General features: G+C 40.6%; 6 protein-coding genes and 1 long non-coding RNA gene across 11 annotated transcripts; 4 read left to right on the top strand and 3 right to left on the bottom strand.

Annotated features, from left to right (window-relative positions):
• Positions 1-201: 201 nt before the first annotated feature.
• On the bottom strand, positions 202-3,139 carry LOC116930955 (carnitine O-palmitoyltransferase 2, mitochondrial). Its single transcript, XM_032938409.2, has 11 exons — positions 2,943-3,139; positions 2,676-2,872; positions 2,409-2,610; positions 2,191-2,332; positions 1,961-2,117; positions 1,623-1,890; positions 1,329-1,540; positions 1,067-1,236; positions 756-984; positions 498-690; positions 202-405 (listed from the first exon to the last, which is right to left on the bottom strand). The coding sequence occupies exons 1-11, from the start codon at positions 3,047-3,049 to the stop codon at positions 273-275; spliced, it is 2,010 nt and encodes a 669-aa protein (XP_032794300.2). The 5' UTR covers positions 3,050-3,139; the 3' UTR covers positions 202-272.
• Positions 3,140-3,578: 439 nt separating this feature from the next.
• LOC116930979 (lipid droplet-associated hydrolase) lies at positions 3,579-6,250 on the top strand. Of its 3 annotated transcripts, XM_032938451.2 has the most exons (6): positions 3,582-3,820; positions 3,919-4,056; positions 4,124-4,450; positions 4,517-4,715; positions 4,788-5,019; positions 5,805-6,250. In XM_032938451.2, exons 1-5 carry the CDS (start codon positions 3,712-3,714, stop codon positions 4,969-4,971), a joined length of 957 nt encoding a protein of 318 aa, XP_032794342.1. In that variant the 5' UTR covers positions 3,582-3,711; the 3' UTR covers positions 4,972-5,019; positions 5,805-6,250. The 3 variants fall into 3 exon arrangements, with proteins under 3 accessions (XP_045035323.1, XP_045035322.1, XP_032794342.1); XM_045179388.1 differs by having other exon boundaries at positions 3,579-3,820; positions 3,919-3,981; positions 4,103-4,450; positions 4,788-6,250; XM_045179387.1 differs by having other exon boundaries at positions 3,581-3,820; positions 4,788-6,250.
• A 366-nt stretch (positions 6,251-6,616) lies between these two features.
• LOC116930968 (Na(+)/H(+) exchange regulatory cofactor NHE-RF2) lies at positions 6,617-12,699 on the bottom strand. The gene is made up of 8 exons (XM_032938429.2): positions 12,139-12,699; positions 11,155-11,424; positions 10,963-11,061; positions 10,550-10,900; positions 10,363-10,462; positions 10,169-10,284; positions 9,877-10,090; positions 6,617-6,755 (listed from the first exon to the last, which is right to left on the bottom strand). Exons 1-7 carry the CDS (start codon positions 12,361-12,363, stop codon positions 9,932-9,934), a joined length of 1,320 nt encoding a protein of 439 aa, XP_032794320.2. The 5' UTR covers positions 12,364-12,699; the 3' UTR covers positions 6,617-6,755; positions 9,877-9,931.
• Positions 12,700-13,046: 347 nt separating this feature from the next.
• On the bottom strand, positions 13,047-13,965 carry LOC116930990 (leukocyte receptor cluster member 9). The gene is made up of 2 exons (XM_032938467.2): positions 13,818-13,965; positions 13,047-13,741 (listed from the first exon to the last, which is right to left on the bottom strand). The coding sequence occupies exon 2, from the start codon at positions 13,729-13,731 to the stop codon at positions 13,189-13,191; it is 543 nt and encodes a 180-aa protein (XP_032794358.2). The 5' UTR covers positions 13,732-13,741; positions 13,818-13,965; the 3' UTR covers positions 13,047-13,188.
• Positions 13,966-15,061: 1,096 nt separating this feature from the next.
• LOC116930956 lies at positions 15,062-17,479 on the top strand. Its single transcript, XM_032938410.2, is given in 4 exon segments — positions 15,062-15,226; positions 15,293-16,150; positions 16,211-16,892; positions 16,894-17,479. Coding segments are annotated over 3 exon segments (1,860 nt in total). The 5' UTR covers positions 15,062-15,226; positions 15,293-15,305; the 3' UTR covers positions 17,227-17,479.
• A 247-nt stretch (positions 17,480-17,726) lies between these two features.
• Positions 17,727-19,673, top strand: LOC116930966. The gene is made up of 3 exons (XM_032938426.2): positions 17,727-18,760; positions 18,824-19,592; positions 19,656-19,673. The coding sequence occupies exons 1-3, from the start codon at positions 17,904-17,906 to the stop codon at positions 19,671-19,673; spliced, it is 1,644 nt and encodes a 547-aa protein (XP_032794317.2). The 5' UTR covers positions 17,727-17,903.
• A 256-nt stretch (positions 19,674-19,929) lies between these two features.
• LOC116930977 lies at positions 19,930-20,925 on the top strand. 3 transcript variants are annotated; one of them, XR_006651051.1, is made up of 4 exons: positions 19,930-20,140; positions 20,219-20,395; positions 20,466-20,688; positions 20,783-20,925. It is a non-coding gene; the product is annotated as an uncharacterized LOC116930977 (long non-coding RNA). The 3 variants fall into 3 exon arrangements; XR_006651050.1 differs by having other exon boundaries at positions 20,197-20,395; XR_006651049.1 differs by having other exon boundaries at positions 19,931-20,140; positions 20,216-20,395.
• Positions 20,926-21,209: the final 284 nt, after the last annotated feature.

The following is a 21,209-nucleotide window of genomic DNA, read 5'->3' as shown; positions in this document are numbered from 1 at the left end:
TCTGCTATGTGTGTGTGACTCTACTATGACCCGCTCATTGTGACACAGTCAAACAATCACAATAGAAATAGTCTACCACTACAGCTATCAATCCCGACAGCACCTATTGTGCGGGAAACATATAATAGCGCAGAACAGTTCCGCGCTCTCTTATTCGCCGAATATAATAACTACGTAGAACGATCAGACCAAAACATAAAGTTTTGGATCAAATACTTCTCGTTATATTATTGCAGGTTATTAAAAATCTAGCGTAAAACAACAGATATCTGTCAATTCTTTTTACGCAAGACATCTTCGATCCGGCGGAAGGCGGACTCTAAACAAGAAACGAAATCGGAGCCGTTTCGGTGTGGCGGGTAAGTGGTCACCACAGCACCCAGTCGGTTGTCCTGGATCGAGTACCTGGGGGTGGACATGTCAGATACAAAGGTATTCGGTTACATAAACAGCACCGTGAAAAGCGGTTGGATGAGAGTCAAGAAGGATACCCATACCCAATGCCGTATCCATCATGTGCGACCGGAGCGAAACCACCCAACTCGACAGCCGGACTTCCCAGTGTTGACGTCGACAGAATGTTATGATTGATGGCTGCATAAGCTGGATCTTGATACAGAGCCGGGATGGGCAGCGACTGTTGCTGGGCTAAATACTTGAGGGCAAACAAATGGCGATCGAATCCTTGCCCTAAAACAATTCAAAAAAGATAATCAACTAAAACTAAATGAGCAGGTTGGAATAAAGAAATATACCCATCGCTGCTTCTTTAGTCAGCTGGCCATGAACTTTGGAACAATCGGTAATCATGGCACGCAACTCCGACTGGGTGTGCTTTCCCGAAGACGCGGTAATAGCCCGACTAAAGGCAGTGGTCTGCGACGTGCACGGTCGAATTGTTTCCGTTCGGCCGTGCTTGAAGGCAGACGTACTGCACGACTCATAGGTGGAGCACGTACCGCCATTCTGCAGTTGATAGGCTACCTTTTTACGCAAATGAGAAAAAGATATTTTAGGATACGAATAGAGACTGCCGAAGAAGATCACGAGTCACTTAAGTTCGTACTTGAAAACCTAGTTGCATCATTGCGTCTGGGCTGACTTGTTGCTCCTTGCAAAAGTGTTTACTAAAGCCGTTGTAGATAAATAAGTCGACTGTCAAAGCGCCTGTGGTTTGATCGAAACGCTGTCGAGCGTCGCTCACTGCCGCTTTGAGGCGATCACTCAATTTGAATTCTGAATACAGGAATGGCAAAAGTAAAGACGTTTCAATCTACGACACCATGGAGAAGTCATTTGATTTTCCTTGTTACAAAATGTCTCTTTACCAAGACGTTTGACGTGATATGACGGATCGAAGTCGCGACGTGGAACCATTCCAGCGACTTCATCCGGATGGACTCGAGGTTTTCCCGTAGAATCTTTAAACGATTCGTTGAGAAATCTCATCACAGCCACCCCATCTCCCCATGAATGCTCGAAATTCACGGCTGCCTTGCCGTCCCGAGCAACGATTAGAGAAAACGATTTGTCGAACCACCTGAAATCAAGTTTCATGTTGTGTATATAGTGTAAAAGATCCGTTGTAACTGCAGGTAAAACTTTTTTTGGGGGAATCATACCGGTTAGCCCCGTTGCCATGGAGAAACAGTTTTGATATTTTGACTGGATCGTTGTCAGTGCCGACGTCGTCCAGAACCAAGTTAAAAAGCGCACTGTCAATATCTTCCATCTGACCGCTATTATTTTCCATCAGTAATTGACGAGCATTGGCCCACGTGTCGCGATTTTCGGCAGTTAAATAGCCAATTGGATGTTGCGATGGGGCAATCGGATCTTGCTGGATATACTTCAAACAACTATAAATATCCAATGGCTCCAATAAGTTGCCTGTACAGAAATGATGACAGATATTAACTGTGGTCGCTATTTGACAGGATTTGATAGAATAATATAGCACCATCTTTATCCAAGACGTCAAAAACGTAGAAATGCCCGCCTCGCATAACCAACACATGCTTTGCCTTTTCAAACCGAACAAGGCGATCTTTTCCGATTTCGGGGACTCTGGTTGAATTGAACAAACTGGGGTACTGAGACATGTCCAACGGATATGCCTAGATAGAAAATAAAGTATAATGCTATTCCATCCTAAGAAGGATTTAATAAGAAGAAAAAAAATACACATACGTTGTATAGGTAGGCGCCGTACCAAGAGAGCGAAGATGGCAGCATGCGAACAACTTTCCGGAATGTATCCGTGTCGCTCTTTTTGGAGTTTAGGTGGTATACTTCAGGTTCAAGTAGGCCAGCATTCAAAGTTTCCCTGAACCTATACAAACACCAGTCATCAAACAATTTCTTATCTAAGTAATGACCATCACTAAATTGTTTAGTAAGTTTAATACCTGATGGCTGAGATCAAGAAATTTGCAGCTCTGATTGTTTGATCATTGTAAGCTGTCTTTGGATCATCAATATAGGAAATAAATGGGTTGTAGTTCAAAACAATAGGCTGTCGATCTCGTAAATACATATCAAACCATGAGCCAGTGATATAGCTTGTGTGTTTATTTGCTTTGTCTTGGGCAACCAGCCTTTGGTTCAGGTCTGAAAGAAATTGGCATTTGCCTATAGATACAATTTATTGTAAGAAATATGAGATTTATAAATACCTTTTCCAGCTTCCGACTGGAAGTTAGCAACCAGTCTTTTGGTATCCTCAAAATGTGTAGCGTCCAGTAATGGCAATTGAGCATTTAAATATCGCTGGCAGGTGTCTTCAAGACGGGGAATAGGTAATCGTGGTAGAGATGGTTGGAAGTGCATTGTGGGAACTCTTGATTTGTGCAAATATCTTTCATTATCAGACCTAAAAAATGACCAGCAAGAATCAGATTGAAAATGTCGGGTCTGAAAACAGCGGGAAAGTATTAACTTACGAGTAGTTTTTGCATTGTAGCGAGGGTAGCACATTATTAATAAATCTAGACTTCTGCTTATAAACTGTAACACTATTAGTTAAGAATGATTTCTTGCATTGTAACATTTTACTTTAGCAGTAATCACAGATAAAATATTCAGAGCCAAAACGAGGGAGAAAGGGGAAAAACAATAATAAGTGACACCTATCCGCGTCTATTGTCGATTTCGGATGGCTGCACTTTTCTCCCCTGGTGCAATTCCCCCAAAAAAAAATTTTTTTGGGGTAAAATTTTAAAAACACCCTTTTTTTGGGGAAAAAAATTTTTTATTCCCCGGGCCCCCCCCCCCCCCCCGGAAACCCAAAAAAAACCCCCTTCCTCCCCCCCTTTTTTAAAAGAAAGGGGGGGAGAAAAAAATTTAAAAAAAAAAAATTTAATTTGTTGTTTTTTTTTTTTTATAAACTTTTTTTTTTTTTTCTTTCTCCTCCCACGGGGAAAAAAAAAAAAAAAATTATTATAAAAAAATTTTTTTTTTTAAAAAACAGGGGGGGGAGGAAAAACAACCCCCCCCCCCCCCCCCCCCACCCCGGCCCGCCCCCGAAAAAAAAAAAAAAAAACAAAAAAAATATCTCAGACAGCAAGCCCAATGTTTACAAATCCAAAAACTCTTCGTCTGCTACGTTTCACTCACTCAACGGGAAATGTCACCTATCCGTTAAGAGCTATTAGGAATTCTATTTCTTGTTTGTGTGTGTTTATTATATTACAGTGTTAGTGCTGAAGAAAAATGGAGGAAGGATATGTCGACATTAACCATATACCAACTCGTGTGATTACAGTTGGTGGTTGGATTGATCAACCAATCAAAAAGAGACATTTGATAATTGTAATTCCAGGTAAATTTGTAGTCCAAAAATTATTACTTCCAGTTTCTACTCTCTGATTATTGACTAGCATGGCACTATACATTTTCTCCATGCATGGGTCTTGTTAGGTAATCCAGGGCTGATTGGCTACTATGAAGAGTTTGTCAGATCACTTCATGGTGAACTGCTAGGTAAATATGTGATATGGGGACTAGGTCATGCAGGGCATGATGTTCCTAAAAATGTGATCTTACCAACTATAAATGGTAAGTCTCTTTAATTTAATATGGGTTTTTTCTTTCTTTCTAACAGTACTAGGCAAAATTCTCTCAGATAAACCAGAGCTCTTTACGCTTGATGGTCAAGTGAACCATAAAATCAAATTTATTGATACTTATGTTCCTACTGATGTGAACTTACACTTCATTGGGCACTCTATTGGAGCTAAAATTTGTGTCGAGCTTGTCAAACGATACCGGAAGACGCACAATGCTGCGGCCTACCTACTGTTTCCTACCCTCGAGCGAATGGCTCAAACTCCAAGTGGAAGGAAACTGTGGCCAATCCTTGGCCCATTTAGAAAAGTTGTCGTCCTCGCGGCGTCTTTGATTAATCGGCTTCCAGAATCGTGGCTAACAACGATTGTTCAATGGGCCATGCGTAACACAACGATGTGCTTCTCTTTAAAAACATTTCCAGGTTCTAATAGCTTCTCACGTTGTACAGGTTCGAAAGGAAGTCAATTGTCTATTGAAAGTTCGACGTCATCGGCTCCTGGTGCGCCGGCTATAGTTCACGTAAACGTGAGAACTACCATGAGTCTCCTACACCCACAGGCGCTGGAACGTTCTTTGTTTATGGCTCACGACGAGCTCAAGGTGGTGGGTGAATTGAATGCTGAGGATATTCGTCTTCACAGCGACAGGTGATTGGTGTACATTTCTTTAATTGCCTTTCATTCAAATCGTGACGTGGATGTTGATTGATGGCATGGCAGGCTTGTGCTGTATTTCGGAACCAAAGACCATTGGTGCCCATTGGAGTACTACCACAACTTGCAGCTCCAAGTGCCTGAAGCCAGAGCTATTATCTGCCCTCACGGATTCGAACACGCTTTCGTCCTACAGTCCAGCCAACAGATGGCCACCATCGTCAGTGAATGGATTAAGGAATTTTCGTAACAGTCTACGCTGCGTGCCGCCTGCCTGCCCGTTGCTCTGAATAATCAGGTGATTTACCAACTGATATGAAAACAGATTCAAAATAGAAAAAACAAATAAAAAAATCCAAAGCATTTACGTGTTCAATGTTGACACGGAATCGGAGCAAGGTGTCATAACGTGTGGCCTGTGTGTGTATATAAGAGATTCATTTAAACAAAGCGTCAAGATACGCCCTGACGCACCTCTATATTCCTATGTGAGAAAGAACGCGTCAGAGAAAACAAAAAAAGAATGAAACCGCATTGAAATTCCAAACCGCTTTGTATGTGTTTGTGTTGTGGGCATTCACGCTGGGCTGAAACCGGAATCTCATCGATGCGGGACCACGCGCGAGCCGAGAGATGAAGAGTAGCTCTGGCCCGTCTGATGGTAGTAGTTGCATTTGAGGAGGTGTGTTCCACTCCAAGTACGACGCGGCTCACCGTAGCGCGGTGTTTTATTGCGGCTGCTACGTCAGCCGATTGAATGTTTGTCTTTTTATCGGTTGCACACGGGAAACTGCAGTCTCTTTCGTACAGTACCGCCGGTCGCCGTTAGAATGTTGTGGTTTTTCTATCGTTTTGTTTGGCGATTCCGCAGCTGTTGGACGATGCAACCGCCGATAAGTTCTCGTTATCTTTGTTGGCTTTAAGCCATTTCCCGTCAACCAATTTGTCATCATTTTTATTGTCACAATACCATATTTTTTGTTTCTAATCGGCGGGCTTTTCTCGTTTGGCAACTGTTTTGAGTCTCCTTGGTAGCACTGATAATAACCAACGAAGATAATTCAAATCTTTTATTTCCGACAGGTGGACACAAAACTGGCTATGCAAATTGGATAATTTTCTCTTCCCATAATTTTTTTTTGTGTGGGCTGGACTAGCGATTTGTTTAAGGAATTCTGAAATGAAAATTCCGGGTTCAATCATGTTTAAAACACTATATATTTGAATGGTATATTATACACGTATTATATTAAACCTTTTTTTTTGTTTTTGAATAATTGATCCATCATGAAATTTTACGTCTCTTGCACAAGTTGGTTATCGAAACCAAAAAAGAAAAAATGTCCACCCGAATCGAAAAATGAATGAAAAAAAAAAAAGATGTTCCCCGTAAAAACAACAATTGAAACAAAATATAGGTAAATGTTGAACGGGGAAATAAACATTAGCCAGTGTTTATGGGCTACATTAAAGTTGAAAACAGCATTTAAAAAAAAAAAAAGACCAGTTTTTCTTTCTCCTTGTTTTCTTCCTTATTTGTTTTGTTGGCCGTTAAATGGGTCAGATGGGATCAAAATGTTTGCGTAAAAAATAAAAAATAAAATTTCTCATTGCTTAGAGGTACGTGTGCCAATGCGATTCGCAAGTGACTATAAACATGACACCATCACAACCACGCGCAAGCTCATATTAAAAAAAAAAAAATAACAATAATAATAATTAGCGTCAAATAGTACCGATTGTATCAAACGAACCAATCCATTTTCTTCCAGCAGTTCGTTTTCTTTCCTTCTTGCACGTGTGTGTGTAATGTATTCACATGGTTTGGATGATTTCGTGCTTGCGACGCAGGTCCATGGCTTCTCGCTTGGGGTCGTATTTCTTTTGGGCAGCCAGCCGAGCTCGCAGTTGAGCAGCCGACATGTTCAAATTCAATCCGGAATTGGCGGCAGCGGCTATCGTCGCCATGGAAAGCGGCCGAGTTGGTGAAGTTGGTGACGATAACGGTGAAATGGACGATGGCGATGCAGGCGACTGTAAATTTCATTGATAATTATTCAACCAGTCCGTACAAATAGAGGAAAATTATTTCCCCTCAAAATTTAGGATTTTATCATTTCTCCTGTCTGAGATTTTAAAAAATGTGTGACAACTATTCTGTCTGTCACAGGCTAAGATCTTCTTTTAAATTTGTTTACCACAGAACTGGATCATCTTATTTTTGTAGGTTATTTGGTTGTTTTTGTAGTTAAACAATGCCTGTTTTGGATATTGGAGACGGTGGGTCGTGTGCACACAGATACCAAGTAAAACGAAATTTCCATTTGAATAAGGAAGAGATAATCTGGTCTGCGCTCTGACGACCTGATTATCCTTCACCGGACTACTTCTGTTTCACACATGCGCACACGCATGTGTCATTATCATGACACGCGGCGAGGGGATTTGTGTAAACTAACGCACACACGTAGCATTTAAAAAAAAAGAGAGATAAGCTAAGCTGAAAAGCTCCCTCAAAAAAAATTGTACAAACAAAAGGAAAGAAATTCACCTGGTGGAATGTGACGAGCACGGCGCCCCTCACCGGTGAAAATCTTACCGGTTTCATCGGTGAAACATAAAAATAAAGAAGTTGGCTTTCATTTTTCTTGTTTGTCTTTACGCTGCCGTTCTTTTTTGTCTATTGTACACAGGACGTGTCCTCCTTTCCCCTCTTGGCCTTTTAAGCAGAAAATGGAGCCATCTTATTCTTGGTCCCATCTATCCTTGTTTCCCCAACTTTGGTATACATTATCTATTTTTTGCATCTTCTTTCGGAATCGACCTATTGTCTTCCTTTTATCTTCCCCTCTTTCATAGACGTGTCACACAGGATATTCGACAACATTCAAAAATGGAGTGCGCACTTGTAATCAGTAAACCTTCGAGACCTTTAGAGCCTTAAATATCAGGTGCTTATCATCGGCAAACGTGAATATCGTCACGCTACGGAAACGTAATCTTAGCAAAGCATCTCAACGCATTTCTCCGTAGAATTACATTTTCTGCTTGAGGAAATATATTCGAGAGAATCTTCATTATATTCTAACGTAATTTTAGATATTGTTGAGCCTGCGTGGATGGAAGGTTTTCCACCGGGTATGCTAAACTGCTCAATTACTCATGTTCCAATCAGCGACGCCCACTCCAGCCTACCCGAAACAAAAGCGCCATAGCAACTACAATGTGTACATCCAAAAGAAAATAAGGAAAAAGGAGCCCCTCCGTAAAAAAGAAAGAAATTATTATTATTACATTTAAGACCAACTGCATATAAGGATGTCGAATATAACCATTTTTTTTTCTGTTCTCGACGATGAAAAAGGAAAAAGGAAAATGCCCCCCTCTAACAGCCTGTCCCTAACCGATAGTTCCTTTTGTAACCACAATACACCTGGAGGGCGAAAGGAAGAAGACAAGTGGTATATACCTTTTAAGCGACCTTGATTTCTTTTTTCGCCAGGTAAAAATTCAGAATGTTCCCTTTCTTTTTCTGTTCTCTTCATCCTCGTTTTTCTATAACCTTTTGTTAGGGAAAAAATGACACACGCGAAATGGGCACACGGCACTTGTCTCTTTTTTTTGGTTGTTGTCGACCGGAACTGAGAATGTGAAAAAAAAAAGGAAACAAAATCCCCTGTCAACCAAAGAAAAGACTGTCTTATCTATTTTGTTTTGCTATTCATTCCTACACAAACAAAAATTCAAACTCTGACCTATTGACAATTGTCTAGTGAATTTGGTCATTCATCAAAGCAAAACGCAAAGGAGAAACTTCCAAGTTCTCGAGAAATAAAAAAGAAAAGACAAGTATTCCACTTCATTGCCTCCAGCCTTTTGCATGCCAAACAATTCTAAACGCAACAACCTAGAAAAAAAAAAAAGAAGAAAAAGCCTTTTTTTCTTCTTCTTCTTTGGTTCCACTCGCTTATCATATACATCGCCAGCGTGAGTGATGACGTCACATGGGGCTCCTTCAAAACAACGCCCAAAACCGATTTTTCTACGTTTCCTTTTTGGTTTTTTTTTTCTTCTTCCTAACAACATTGATATCGTGTTACACATGATTACGTCGTTAGTTTATAAGATTTTAGGGTATTCCATCACTGTCGCCGGATAAAGGTAATTCCATCATCGGAACAAATCGTTTTGTACCCACAGAAAAGTTCCAAAACCAAACAATTGTATAAAATATACGAGTGAATGTGACGAGGAAGAATCGACACGTTTACGTTAAGTTTGGGTTAAGTTCGTTTTTTTCCCGCGTGTTTCCTCGTTTCGTTACGTGAACAGAAAAAAAAAACTGTGGGAAACACCTGAGGGTAGACATGACGATTTAAGGTGCTAAAGGCTCTGGAAAAGAGACGATTTATTCCATATTTTCCTCTCCTGAGTCATTCTTGTTTTTTTTTTTATATCTTTTGAAGGTTCGGGCAGCACGGAGTTTCGTGAACACACTTGCGCGTGTTGGTTTCAGTTTTTTTGTTGCGAGGTTTCTATTTTCCTTCTTTTATGCAACGTGGATTAATGAGGAATCGTACGAGTTAAGCCTGTCAAAAATTCTAAACCAATGGATTTAACCGGTCTTGAAACAATCCCATGAACGGCTAGTTGGATTTCGTGATAATTCGGCCCCAATCGGCCATACATGGCTTCATTCACCGTTGAAAAAAAGCTTTTTATCAACAGCAGCAAATAATATTAAAAAGAGCCTGTCTCTTTGTCTGTGTAAAAAAGAGATACAACAAACCTATATTCAGATTTCTCTCTCTTAGCTTTCTCTTTATTGACATTTGCATCGCAAATGAGAGACTCATCATTCAAGGCTGTATCAGAAAATGCACGAAAAATTGTGTCTCTTGTTTAATGAAAGGACACACTTTTTTTTTTTAGATCGAGCCCTCCTTTCCCGGAAAAAAAAACCCCTGCTTCAAAGTTGAATGAGCGTGCGTGATTTGTCGATAGAATCTAATTGACCATGCAAATGATATGCAAGTTCATGCGCGGAGCAACGTACGACCTCTGATAATTTCCTTATTGTTTCTAGAAAGGGGATATCGAATACCCATCGTGTGCCATTTCACTGAATCAAATTTTAAAAAAATTTTTGACTTACCCGCGATCCTTTGGAGCGGAGTTTCACTTCATAATCGTCGTCATCTTCGGATGAGTCATTCTTTGCGCGTGGGGCGGCAAGGTGTTTTGATGAAGACGACATTGCTCTGCGACGAGCTCACCATTATGTTGCGTTCGTTATAATAAACGTCGGCATCGGGATCGAGCACCAACAGTTTCGTTTCATTCGGAAGGGCTTTGATTCGTTCCACAATCTGTTTGGCAATTTAGTATCGGGCCGAAGTCATTAGTAAATTGAGGAACAGCTATTAAAAAGGAAATGAACAACTAACCTGTTTGTGGGACTCGTTGACCACGTTGTGACCGTTAACTTCGATGATACGATCAGAAACTTTAAGTCCCGCTGCACTGGCTGGCGTGTTCGGATCCACTTTACCAATAAAATGACCTTTGTAGACAGATAATTAGGAACAAGTTTATCAATCAAAAAAATGTTTTTGGTCAGTCGGTCATGGCTACAACTCACCGACACGTTTCTTATCAGCCAACAAATGGAATCCGTATCCCGCATCCTGTCTCCATTTGACGATGTGACACAAACGAGGAGCTGGAGCTGAATCAACTCTCTTTTTTTTTAATAAATAAAAAGCGAAGAAAGTATTTAATTATGATCGTAGTGAAAAAGAATAATTTTCGTGCAGAGTAAAAAATACCTTGAGAGAAGATTTTGGAGGTGCCGTGCCGTTGGTTTCGGTTGGCATCACCAATTTCAAGTTATCCGGTCTATTATTCATTCGGTTAGGTTTCGTGGTTGGAGTTCTCATCTTCTGAACATTTGGCATGGATGAAGTGATGGTAATGTTGCGCTCGGCGTAATACACTTGCCCGCTCGGATCGATGACCAGCAATTTCGTTTCGTTGGGAACAGCTTTGATGCGTTGAACCACTTGCTTGTGTGTTTCCTCCACCACATTATGTCCGTTAACTTCGACAATCCTGTCGCCCAATTTCAATCCGGCAGCGTCAGCCACTGAACCAGGGTCTACTTTACCAATAAACTGGCCCTTTTGTTCACGGACATTATTAAATTTTAATGCTCAACTATTTATCAGGCCAAAATAAAAACCTTGCGCTTCTTGTCGGCCAGCAGGTGGAATCCGAAACCATCACTCTCGTTCCACTTGACGACGTGGCACAATCGAGGTGCAGGTGCATTGCTCCAATCCTGGACAGAATCAAGACATCATTTATCCGCCCCATTTTCTTTTTGTTCAAACAACTGAGCTCGATCGATCAATGTAAATACGACGTTCAGTACCTCCTCTTCAGATGAACTGGAATCGCGTCTTTGGCCGTTCGTCGCGTACGATTGTTCCAGACGGGCTTGCGTCGGACGTTCGGGCTCGCTTTCGGATGAACTGGAAATTTTTCTGGCCGGCTGAACGATGACAGGTGCGCTGCTTTTGCGGATGACATTCGATTGGCTGCCTTTGATGGTTATTCCAAGACTTGAGTAATATTCATCCGCTTCGTCGTCCACCACCAATAATTCCGTCTCGTTTGGACGCAATTTAATCCGCTGGACAACCTAAAATCGAATTAAAGAATTTTTATTTCTAGGAAAAATAATAATCGGACTGAGAGAAACCCCCAGGATGGTGGGAATCTGTTTCCGGTTTGTTCTATGAACATGTGCTGCACAGGGGTGTGGAACTCGGTAGTTATCCCCCCCCACACACTTCCGCACGTCAGCCGTTTTTTTTTTAACGATATCTGCAGCCACATATGCCACTGTGTACTAACTAGCACAGCAGAGCACAAATGTCAACTCGTTCCAGTCTAGTTGCGTCCAGTTGTTTCATAAATGTGCATTCTTTCAACTCGGAATTTGACGGGTTCTTTTTTTCATTATTAGATTATCACAGACAGTCGAGTTAATTATACCGACATGTGAACATTCCGGCAGTTTTCGTGCGGGAATGGCACGAGTCGTTAAAAAAAAAAAATGAGAAGAGAATCTCTGTTTGAAAACGACGAAAGAACCCACCTTACAAGTTACGCACGCGGTTATTATCACGACGCAAAAGCCCAACCCAACGACACTTATCTCGAAATGACGATAATGTCCCGTTGCAACAGCGAAAACATTCCAGCATTCTTAAACCATAAAAAAGAACCCAAAAATTCCTTTTTCTCTCTAATTCTTACTTTATTTTTTTATGTAGTTACATGATGGTCAGAGTTTTTTATGATTGTAAACCGTTGATTACATTATAGTCTGGAAAAAAACAACAACTTTTACCTGTTTGTGGTTTTCGTTTCCTATGTGAACGCCGTTGACTTCTACAATACGATCGCCAGGTTTCAGTCCAGCATCTTCAGCTGGTGATCCAGCGTCCACTTTGCCAATAAATTGGCCCGTTTTCACTTTGCCAGCAAATAAATTAAAACCGAATCCTTCGAAATCCGGTCGTTTGATAACGTGACAGAGACGTGGGGCTGGTGCGTCAGGCGGAATCGCATCCATCGTCGATTTGTTTTGCGAATATGGCGCAATGGTGATAACGAGCCCTTTGACAACTTGTCCGAATAAAAATGTTAACTTCCTTTCGCCAACCACACAGTTCGCTAAAATTCTTTATTTCAATTACAAATAAAGAATGAGAATGGGAAATGAAGATGAGTTCACTTTCACGCGTGCGGATTTTTTGAAATCAAAATGATCCGGTTGCGTTGTTGAAAACCAGTCAAGTTTTTAACACACTCTCGTTTCGGCCCAACTATCCTCCGACAAGTCTGGACTGCAACTGGCAGCAGAACACACCAGAACTCGTTTCTTTCTTTTTTTCCATCAGTGGGCAGGAAACGAATGGATAGTTTTCTCTCCCTCCCCTCTCTTTTTCTTTCTCTCACTCTCTCCTCTCGTTTGACTCTCCTCACACACACACACACACACCTACACCCACCAAAAAACAGAATGGTTGAAAAAACCACACAGGACCGTTTATTATCAACGGACCTTTTTTGATGCGAGGTTTTTATACCTGCCTCTTTTTTTTTTTACCTTATTCTTAATGAATTTGCTCTTCTTTATTTAATGAACTCTCTCTGCGGGGCTGATATCCTTAAAGTCATTTCAATTTTTCACGATTCCTATGGACAATAAGTTGTAGAACATAATGACCTGTATCGTATGAAAAGAAAACAAAATAACGAGCCAGTTGTGTGTATTCCATTGCATCGTTATGTACAATTTACATTTCTTCTTTACTCTCCCCTCTTTTTTTTTTCGTTCGCAAATGAGGTCGGAGCTTCGATGCAATGCCATCTAGCGGTTATGAATAGAATATGTTTAGTTCGTGAGTGGACGACTCGTTTTGTTCACGTGCTCGATCAAATCGAGTAATTTGATTGTACCAGCATTTCCAGCACTACCAAAAACATAATCTGTTCGGCTCTTCTTTTCCCAGACGACCCATCCGCACCGGCTGTCGGAAGAGGTGAATGGACAGTAGCAGATTTGCTGGATCCGATGCTGAGGGATAACAGGATCGTCCGCATCGTGAGCCACGTATTCGGCTAATGTAACGCAACCCAATCCGGTGAAACGGTCCAGGTAGATCACCCGGAAGTCGGAGATGTTTATAGCTGGATCCCACACGATTCGATGGATGACATCTGAAGCCGTTCGCATTTTTGGATGATTTATTTCTGTTTCTATCGTTTCTTTCTTCTTTGGCTTCGTTTTGGTTGAAGAATTAGGTGAAGAAAGTAATTGATCGACTGGATGAAGATTTCGGCACCGATCACCAAATCGACAGCGATTTTCCAAATAGAATGGGCAGGTAATTATTGGGTCAGCTTGCACAATGGAACAACCTTCTTTGAAATCCATTTTCTAAGTACTTTTGTCACGGTGAAAGAGAAATAACAAATAAAACGACAATATGAACGGCGAACGGTTGGCACTGTAAACTGTACCTTTTTCTTGTTAGTGCTGGATTGTTATGTGGTAACAACAGTCGGTTCCATGTCTAACTTTTGAATAAAGGACTTGGCTATTGCGCCATTCAGACAACAACCGTAAGGGAATTGCATCATCGATTAGCAGATGTTGCAATCCTATTTTCGGTTGGGCAATGCTCTTGTCGTATATTTAACAACATGTTTATGAGAATCGGAAATAAATTTTTATGCTGTTTTGGCGTGATTAATCAGTTTTTTTAAAATAATGTCACAGGGGTTTTAGTAGGTCTTTTATTTAGTGGAATTTCGGGAAATTGGAATGCAGCCATTGCGAGCAAGTCGAGCGGAATGAGTTGGACGTGGCCGACTGACTAAAATGCAGTGTCAATGGGACGAAACAAGTTTGACCTAATAAAATGCGGGAAAACGACTAAAACAAAGAAGATGATTCATTTCATTAGGTTTTGTTTTCGAAATGTTTATTCAAATGAGTATTCGAGGGATGGGCAACGAAATAGATTTTCTACTTTTTGTTTGCCTTCAAATCTCTAGAGGGAAGGGGTAGGCTAAAAATGTAAATTTTTAATCTTCACTTTTTGTCCTATTTGTTTTCGAATTTCTAGAGGGAAGGGATGAAGATAGAAATTAAAATTTGTTCTCTCTTTGTCCTTGGCGTTTCTTACCCTTCCTCCGTTTGAATCGTTGGGTTGTCAACAAGACATTTGCATTAGCAACTGAATGCAAATATTTAAATTTGAGTTAGGGATTAACGAGATAGATATTGCGGTTTACTTTTTTTCAGGGACCATAAGTCAGGTTGCGTAATCCATCTTGTTATCTGCACTTCACTAAAATAGGAAGGACATATGGACTATGTTGACTGAAGTGCAGTTTGTACTTTATTGCATATACAACTTATCTTTTTTTTTTTATCCTACACAAATCTGCCTACGTTCAACGTCATTGCCCATCATAACAGGGCTTTCTTTTGCCCACCAATTGTGTTTTCTTACATGTAGAAACGCAGGAGAAATAAAAACATGGGAGAAGTCTATTGAGTTAAGTTTTGCTGTAAACCACAGCAGAAACCAACACTTGGGTGTAATCGGCTAACAAAAGATATCGAAAAAGAATCAAAGACCCATAAAAAGACCCGGCCGTACTCGGCCAAGACCTTCGAAGGATCAAATCACAAGGGATGATTTCCACGAAGAGGACGTCAACGCAATTAGAAACAAAACGTTGTAGTGACGCAGGTTCCTTGTTTTTCCTTCCATTAGGTGTCCACAAATTGGAAAAGAAAGGCTGGAAAGTCATTGCTCCAGCAGATCGTAGTCTTAACACATTACAAGGCCTTCTATTTGCCACTTTCGAAATTGCTGCCAGCAAAAACACAGCAGGGACGATATAAAACAGCACATCAGGTTCTTCTACAAATCTATTTTCCCACGTCACTCATTAACTTGTGAATTATTTCTACACAATGGCAGAATAGATGGTATCATGGCAGTAACAATTTCGGGTACGTCGGTGTTGATGGTGTCCTTCGAATGGATAGTGGAAGATATAGAAGAAACCAAAACAGTTTTATCCAAGATGATTCTGTTTAATGGAGACAAAGTATTCCGTGTCAGTGTGAAGAAAACAACAGATAAGAATCCTACCTTGATATTCTTGGCCACCAATCTCAATAGAATGGGAATGAGGGTGAAAGAAATTCGATACAGTCAACAAGGTTTACAATCCCATTTGAAGATGAAAGAAAATGAAATTAAGAAAGAGAAAGATGGCGAAAGCTTGCAGTTATTCACTGCCCATCTCACTGAAAGGCTTTTGGGCAAGTGCATCTTTACTTTTTCAATCTGGATTGAAGGAAGTGTCACTGGGTATTGTTACCACCTCTCCGATCGTCTTATTACGCAACAATTCTGGAATGCCTCCGCCAAACATGAGCATGGAATCGACGTTGAGTTGAAGTGTAAAGACAAAACATTTTCCGCCCACAAAGCCATTCTTGCTGCCCGCAGTCCAATCTTTGCAGCCGAATTCGCTAAAGATCATCCAGCAAAAGACGAGGGCTCTCATCAAATCCACGTGGAAGATGTCGATCCTTCAGTTATGGAAGAATTCCTCTACTTCCTCTACACCGGCCAACCGAAAACAGTGTTAGCTAATGACGAGCTTCTCAAGTTAGCCAGTCGTTATCAACTAACGACTCTCGAGAATTTGTGTCGTGCTGCACTAACCAAAATCGATGTCCAACAAGTGATGAACTGCATGTCTAGTTTAAATCCTGCAGCTACCGGAATGCACCAGGAAGTCAAAGCCTCATCATCTGTCCTGATCAGGTGAGAGAATGTTTTCGTTTATTAATTACGTTTAAAAATGTATTCATTCACTGAATTTAGGCCGGATGCAGAGATTGTGATTGACCACGATCAAAGTGTATCTACATTCCAATGCTGTTGGGAACTGAAGGTCGATGCTAAAGCTCTCTTTCCCAACACTGTCATTGAATATCAACACGAGAAGTTGTTTTCCCCGCATCTCACCGGAAAGGTGCATGGATTCGTCGTAAAGAAACCGTGGATCCATCTAGTCTGCGTCAACCATCGCAATTTTGGTTTCAAAGCTATGAACGGATTTTATTCGACCGACGGAAAAACCTGGATCGAAATGAAAAAGAGAAAAGCAGAAGATGTCGAGTTATTTCTGTTCGTGGGTCAAACGAGTGAAACGTTTCGTGACGGATGTCGCGTAACATTTTGCATGGAAATGGCCAGCACTATTGAAAACTACCATTACGAATTGATGGACACGTCGTGGACAACGCAACTTTGGCAGTTCGCTTTAGAACACAAGTGGACGGATGTGGAAATATTCGTCGGTGCTGTTAAACTCGAAGCTCACCGAGTTGTTCTTTCCGCACGTAGTCCAGTCTTGAATGTCCTGTTGGGTGACATCGATCACCTGGGCAAATCGTCAATGGCTGTGGAAGAAAATATCGATGTTGAAGTAGTTGAAGTGTTTTTAAAATTCCTTTATACTGGTCGTTTGGACAGGTCGGCCACTAACAAACAGCTTCTTCAACTTGGCCGAATCTTACGAAGTTGAAACGTTGTTAAAAATTTGTCAACTGGCCAATCGAATTTCTGCGGATGTCACTTCCAAATTGGATGCTCTTCCTTGTAAAATCGACATTGCAGACAAACCTGCCGTTTCCTTTCAAATGGATCTCGAAGTCGTGAATCTGTTTCTGAAATTTCTTCATACGGGTTCGTTAGATCCATCCGTCAGCCAAACCCAAATGGTTGCATTGGCCGAGATGTACGAAGCAAAAACGTTGAGCAAAATTAGTAAATTGGTGAGCGAAATTTCCCCAGACGTCGACAAACTGACGACCTTCATCCTCACATTTTTCTGAAAAAGTTTCCCTTTGTAAAGTTTCCTTTTCCATTTTTGCTAATGAAACATAAACACTTCATCGACAGATGGTTAAAGTTAACGGTTTGTTTGCTGGTTGTCCATACCAATAAAAAGAATGTTATCGTTGTTTTAACAGCTAGGAAGTCATTCAACTTTTCGCTTCAACGTGCGCAAATCGCTTTCCAAAAATATTACGTAGAAAGCCATCGGTGTTTTCGAGCTTCGAAATCGTATCTGTTCGTTATGAAAAGGCTATATTTATACGTGCTGACCGTGCATAAAATACGTAGCTGTTATTCATGTCACATATTTTTAGACGACGATAACAATTAGGGACGTTCCCAAAATTCAAAACGCTAGGGAAATGCTCTTTACCTTGATTCGACAGGATTTTGAGGTCGTTACCAACTCAGAAAAAAAAACTTATGAAACGTCGTCAAACGCTTTACTTTGATACAGATGCTGGTACACGTCATCTGCCTTCAGTCTGTACGTTGTACCGGTTGGATGTAGACTTCTGGGGATTGTCTCTGCGTTAAAGCATTTTCCCTTCGGAAGAACAACTTGATAACTGCAGGCGAGTTTTCTCAAATTTCACAAGTTAATGAAAGGTTCTTTTTCTTTTTGTATCGTCTTCCGTAATCCAGCGCTATTGGCGTAGCGAATTAAAGAATAATGCCGGCTAATATTATGGGTAACTCGGTGATGATGGTGTCTTACGAGTGGGTACTGGAGAATATCGAAAAAGACCCCGATACCATTACGTCACAAATGATCCTGTTCCGCGGAGAGAAAATATTCAGAGTTTGCATCAAAAATCAAAATAAGAATCAACCTATAGTACTATTATTGGTAGTTAACCTGAATACTATTGGATTGAAAGTAAAGGAAGTAAGATATGGTAAACAAGACTCGGAAACCCGTCAGAAAATGAGAGAAAAAGAAGTGTGGAACAAGGTGAAAAATGGCAAGAGTTTGCAGTTTTTTACGGCTGATCTTACAGAAATGGTTGTTGGGAAGTGCACGTTTGTCTTCTCAATTTGGGTCGAAGGTAGCGTCTCTTCCTGTTCTTACCAGTTGTCTGATCGACTTGTTAAACATCAGCTGTGGAATGCCTCCCTCAAAAGTCAATATTGGGCCAACGTTGAAATTGTGTGTCAGGATAAGACATTTGCTGCCCACAAAGCAATTCTGGCTGCTCGTAGTCAAGTATTGGCAGAAGAATTCGCTAGTCAACAGCCAGAAAGAGATGGCCCTCATCAAATCCACATTGAAGATGTGGATCCTGCCATCGTGGAAGAATTTCTTTACTTTCTCTACACTGGTGAATCGAAAACGCCTTTTCTGGCCAAAGAGCAGCTACTGAAATTGGCTGAACGTTATCAATTAACTACTCTAGTTAACTTGTGCCGGTCTGCACTGAGGAAAATCGATGCACAACAAATAATGAGTTGCATAGCTAGTCTCAATCCAGAAGCTACTGCATTGCATTCGGAATGTAGTAAATCATCGCCTTGTGTCCTGATTACATGGTAAAAACCTGTTGTTAACTATTCAATAGATTAAGTAATGATGTTTTGTAATTTAAATTATAGGCCAGATAAAGAGACTGAAGTATTTTATGATCCTAATGCGTCTACATTTCAGTGCTGCTGGGAATTTGGAATTAATTCAACAGCCCTTTCGCCAAACGTTGTTATTGAATATCAATACAGCAAACTGTTTTCCCCATATCTCACCGGAAAAATGTTGTACACCAATAGCATAGAAAAGCCTTGGATTCATCTCATTTGCATGGATCACGGAAGCCTTGGCTTCGAGGTAAACGAAGTGCTTTATTCGACCGATTTCAGGAAATGGATAAAAATGAAACCAAAAAAAGAGGACAAGGTGGAACTATTCCTTTTCATGGCCCAAACTGTTGACTCGTTCTACGAGCGACAGAATATCAGTTTCTGTATTAAACTGAGGAACACTATCGAAAATTATCATTACGAAATTATGGATACGTTGTGGATCACAGAACTTTGGCAGGCCGCCGTCGAGCGGCATTTCACTGATGTTGACGTATTCATCGGCAACGACAAAGTGATGGAAGCACACAAGGTTGTACTGGCAACTAGAAGTCCAGTAATGAACACCCTGCTGAGTAAAACAAGTGGAACTGAAAAACCGAATGTCACGTTCGATTCGTCTATCGATCCCACTGTTTTGGAACACTTTTTGAGATTCATTTACACCGGTTGTTTGGGAATATCCGCCACCAATAAACAACTATTGAAACTTTCCAAAATGTATCAAGTGGAAACTTTAAGCAAGGTTGGTGAGCTTGCCGTCAGGCAATCTCCTGCCGATGTTGATCATGTAACAGATTTTTTGGTCGCTAACTTTTGATTCGTTTTTATTCGTTGGTTTGTGTTTCTTCAGACTAAAATGCAAAATTGACTTTGGCATACTGTTTCTTTCCTTTTTTAAGTATTTTGAGATTGAATCCATTTATAGAACTTAAATTTGCTACGTTCAATAATGGCGAGCATATCAACAATACATTTGTCGGCTTTAGCACGAACGTATGCAAACACCGACGTGCTTTAGCAGCTGACATACCGCAAAATTTCCTTTTCCGGAAAAAATGTCGACACTTTTCAATGCTCCATTTCGTTTCTTATCGGATTGAGGGGCGGTTTTTGTTTACTGACAACAGCATATTCGTGTCCCGTGAGCAAAACGCACAAAACGTCTAGTTTTAAACTAACGTCGAAATTCTGCTGAGATTGGTCAAATTCCGCTCGGATACTTAAAACGCCCATTTACAGGAAAATGCGTATTCGCTTATTGAGCATCTCAACCAGGAAAAGTGTCGTGGAATTTTCTAGTTCTATTGTCAACACTCGCCTTTCAGCTCAGTATTGGTAGGTTTACATGTTAAAAGCCTTGTGCTCATCAACAATTTTATAACGCATAACAGTTTATCAATAAAAACTTAGCAGGTTTGAGCGTGCGTACTGAAGTGCGTCCGGTCATGTATTTTCACTTTAATAGACCTGTTTTGAATCCCGACCAAACTAAACCGGTAGCTACTTGCATCGGTCCATTCCTTATTGGAAAAAATTTAAAAAGTCCTTGCGGTTACTATTATAGCAATGCGTCATACTGCATTAATTGTTGTAAGTTAAATCCCTGTTTTTTTTAAACGTAACAATGCATATTTTTATTCTAATTAAAACGGCAATTTAGATACACATGGGTGCAGTGAATTCAGTAGATCTACGAATGTAACTAAACATCTCAATGTTCCAAAAGGAAACGTCAATCTGGAGAACGTTCTGGGAACAAATGGAACCTTGTACTTGGATTTGGGAGTGCTGTCATGTTCACTTATAGCGCCACATTTCCTCCAGAAGTATGCAAAACCGTGTGAAGTGCGTGAAAGGCCAAATGATGCACAATTCGCTTTGTCGTGAGTAATAGTCAGCCATATGCTACTAAATGTTTCAGTGAAATCCTGAGTGAATCAGTCTCACTAACTTTTAATTTCACTCAACACATAACAGAATATAGAAGTGAAACAGAACCATACGTAGTAATTACCAGAACTACATACCCAATTACTTTGCCAACTACACCTACAACTGGACCACCAAATGTTTCTTATTCACCCCAACCGAATTTTTCTTTGACCACACAGCTACATCGGATTTTTCCAACGAATGTTGGATTTCCTGGTCACGAAAACAATTCAGCAACAAATCTGGGTGAAGGAAACCGAAATCAGGAAAGTAACCACGTTATTGTTTGGATTTCTTTGGCAGCCGCTGCAATTGTATTTACTCTGGTGGGTTGCGGAATACTTTTCACCCAAAGGTATTCGAATGTTTTTCAGTGTCATTCAAATTTTGGTCATAACTCATAATTTTATTAAATTCCAGATCGAAAATCATGAAATGTCTCGGAAGCAAAAGCAATCGAGACATATTAGAT

The sequence above is a fragment of the Daphnia magna genome, linkage group LG9 (genome assembly GCF_020631705.1).
Source record: "Daphnia magna isolate NIES linkage group LG9, ASM2063170v1.1, whole genome shotgun sequence".
NCBI classification, from domain to species: Eukaryota; Metazoa; Arthropoda; class Branchiopoda; order Diplostraca; family Daphniidae; genus Daphnia; species Daphnia magna.
This window is presented reverse-complemented; position numbering and strand designations above follow the sequence as displayed.

Excerpts from the sequence above, each read along its gene's own strand:
- LOC116930955 (XM_032938409.2), bottom strand. The coding sequence starts at position 3,049 with ATGTTACAATGCAAGAAATCATTCTTAACTAATAGTGTTACAGTTTAT. Across the intron at positions 2,611-2,675 it reads CCAGTCGGAAGCTGGAAAAG|ACCTGAACCAAAGGCTGGTT; the intron begins GTATTTATAAAT and ends AATTTCTTTCAG. Across the intron at positions 1,237-1,328 it reads ATATCACGTCAAACGTCTTG|AATTCAAATTGAGTGATCGC; the intron begins GTAAAGAGACAT and ends TCCTGTATTCAG.
- LOC116930979 (XM_045179387.1), top strand. The coding sequence starts at position 3,712 with ATGGAGGAAGGATATGTCGACATTAACCATATACCAACTCGTGTGATT. Across the intron at positions 3,821-3,918 it reads TTTGATAATTGTAATTCCAG|GTAATCCAGGGCTGATTGGC; the intron begins GTAAATTTGTAG and ends GGGTCTTGTTAG. Across the intron at positions 4,716-4,787 it reads ATTCGTCTTCACAGCGACAG|GCTTGTGCTGTATTTCGGAA; the intron begins GTGATTGGTGTA and ends ATGGCATGGCAG.
- LOC116930968 (XM_032938429.2), bottom strand. The coding sequence starts at position 12,363 with ATGGATGCGATTCCGCCTGACGCACCAGCCCCACGTCTCTGTCACGTT. Across the intron at positions 11,425-12,138 it reads GAAACGAAAACCACAAACAG|GTTGTCCAGCGGATTAAATT; the intron begins GTAAAAGTTGTT and ends ATTCGATTTTAG. Across the intron at positions 10,463-10,549 it reads CTCCAAAATCTTCTCTCAAG|AGAGTTGATTCAGCTCCAGC; the intron begins GTATTTTTTACT and ends TTAAAAAAAAAG.
- LOC116930990 (XM_032938467.2), bottom strand. The coding sequence starts at position 13,731 with ATGGATTTCAAAGAAGGTTGTTCCATTGTGCAAGCTGACCCAATAATT.
- LOC116930966 (XM_032938426.2), top strand. The coding sequence starts at position 17,904 with ATGCCGGCTAATATTATGGGTAACTCGGTGATGATGGTGTCTTACGAG. Across the intron at positions 18,761-18,823 it reads CCTTGTGTCCTGATTACATG|GCCAGATAAAGAGACTGAAG; the intron begins GTAAAAACCTGT and ends TTTAAATTATAG.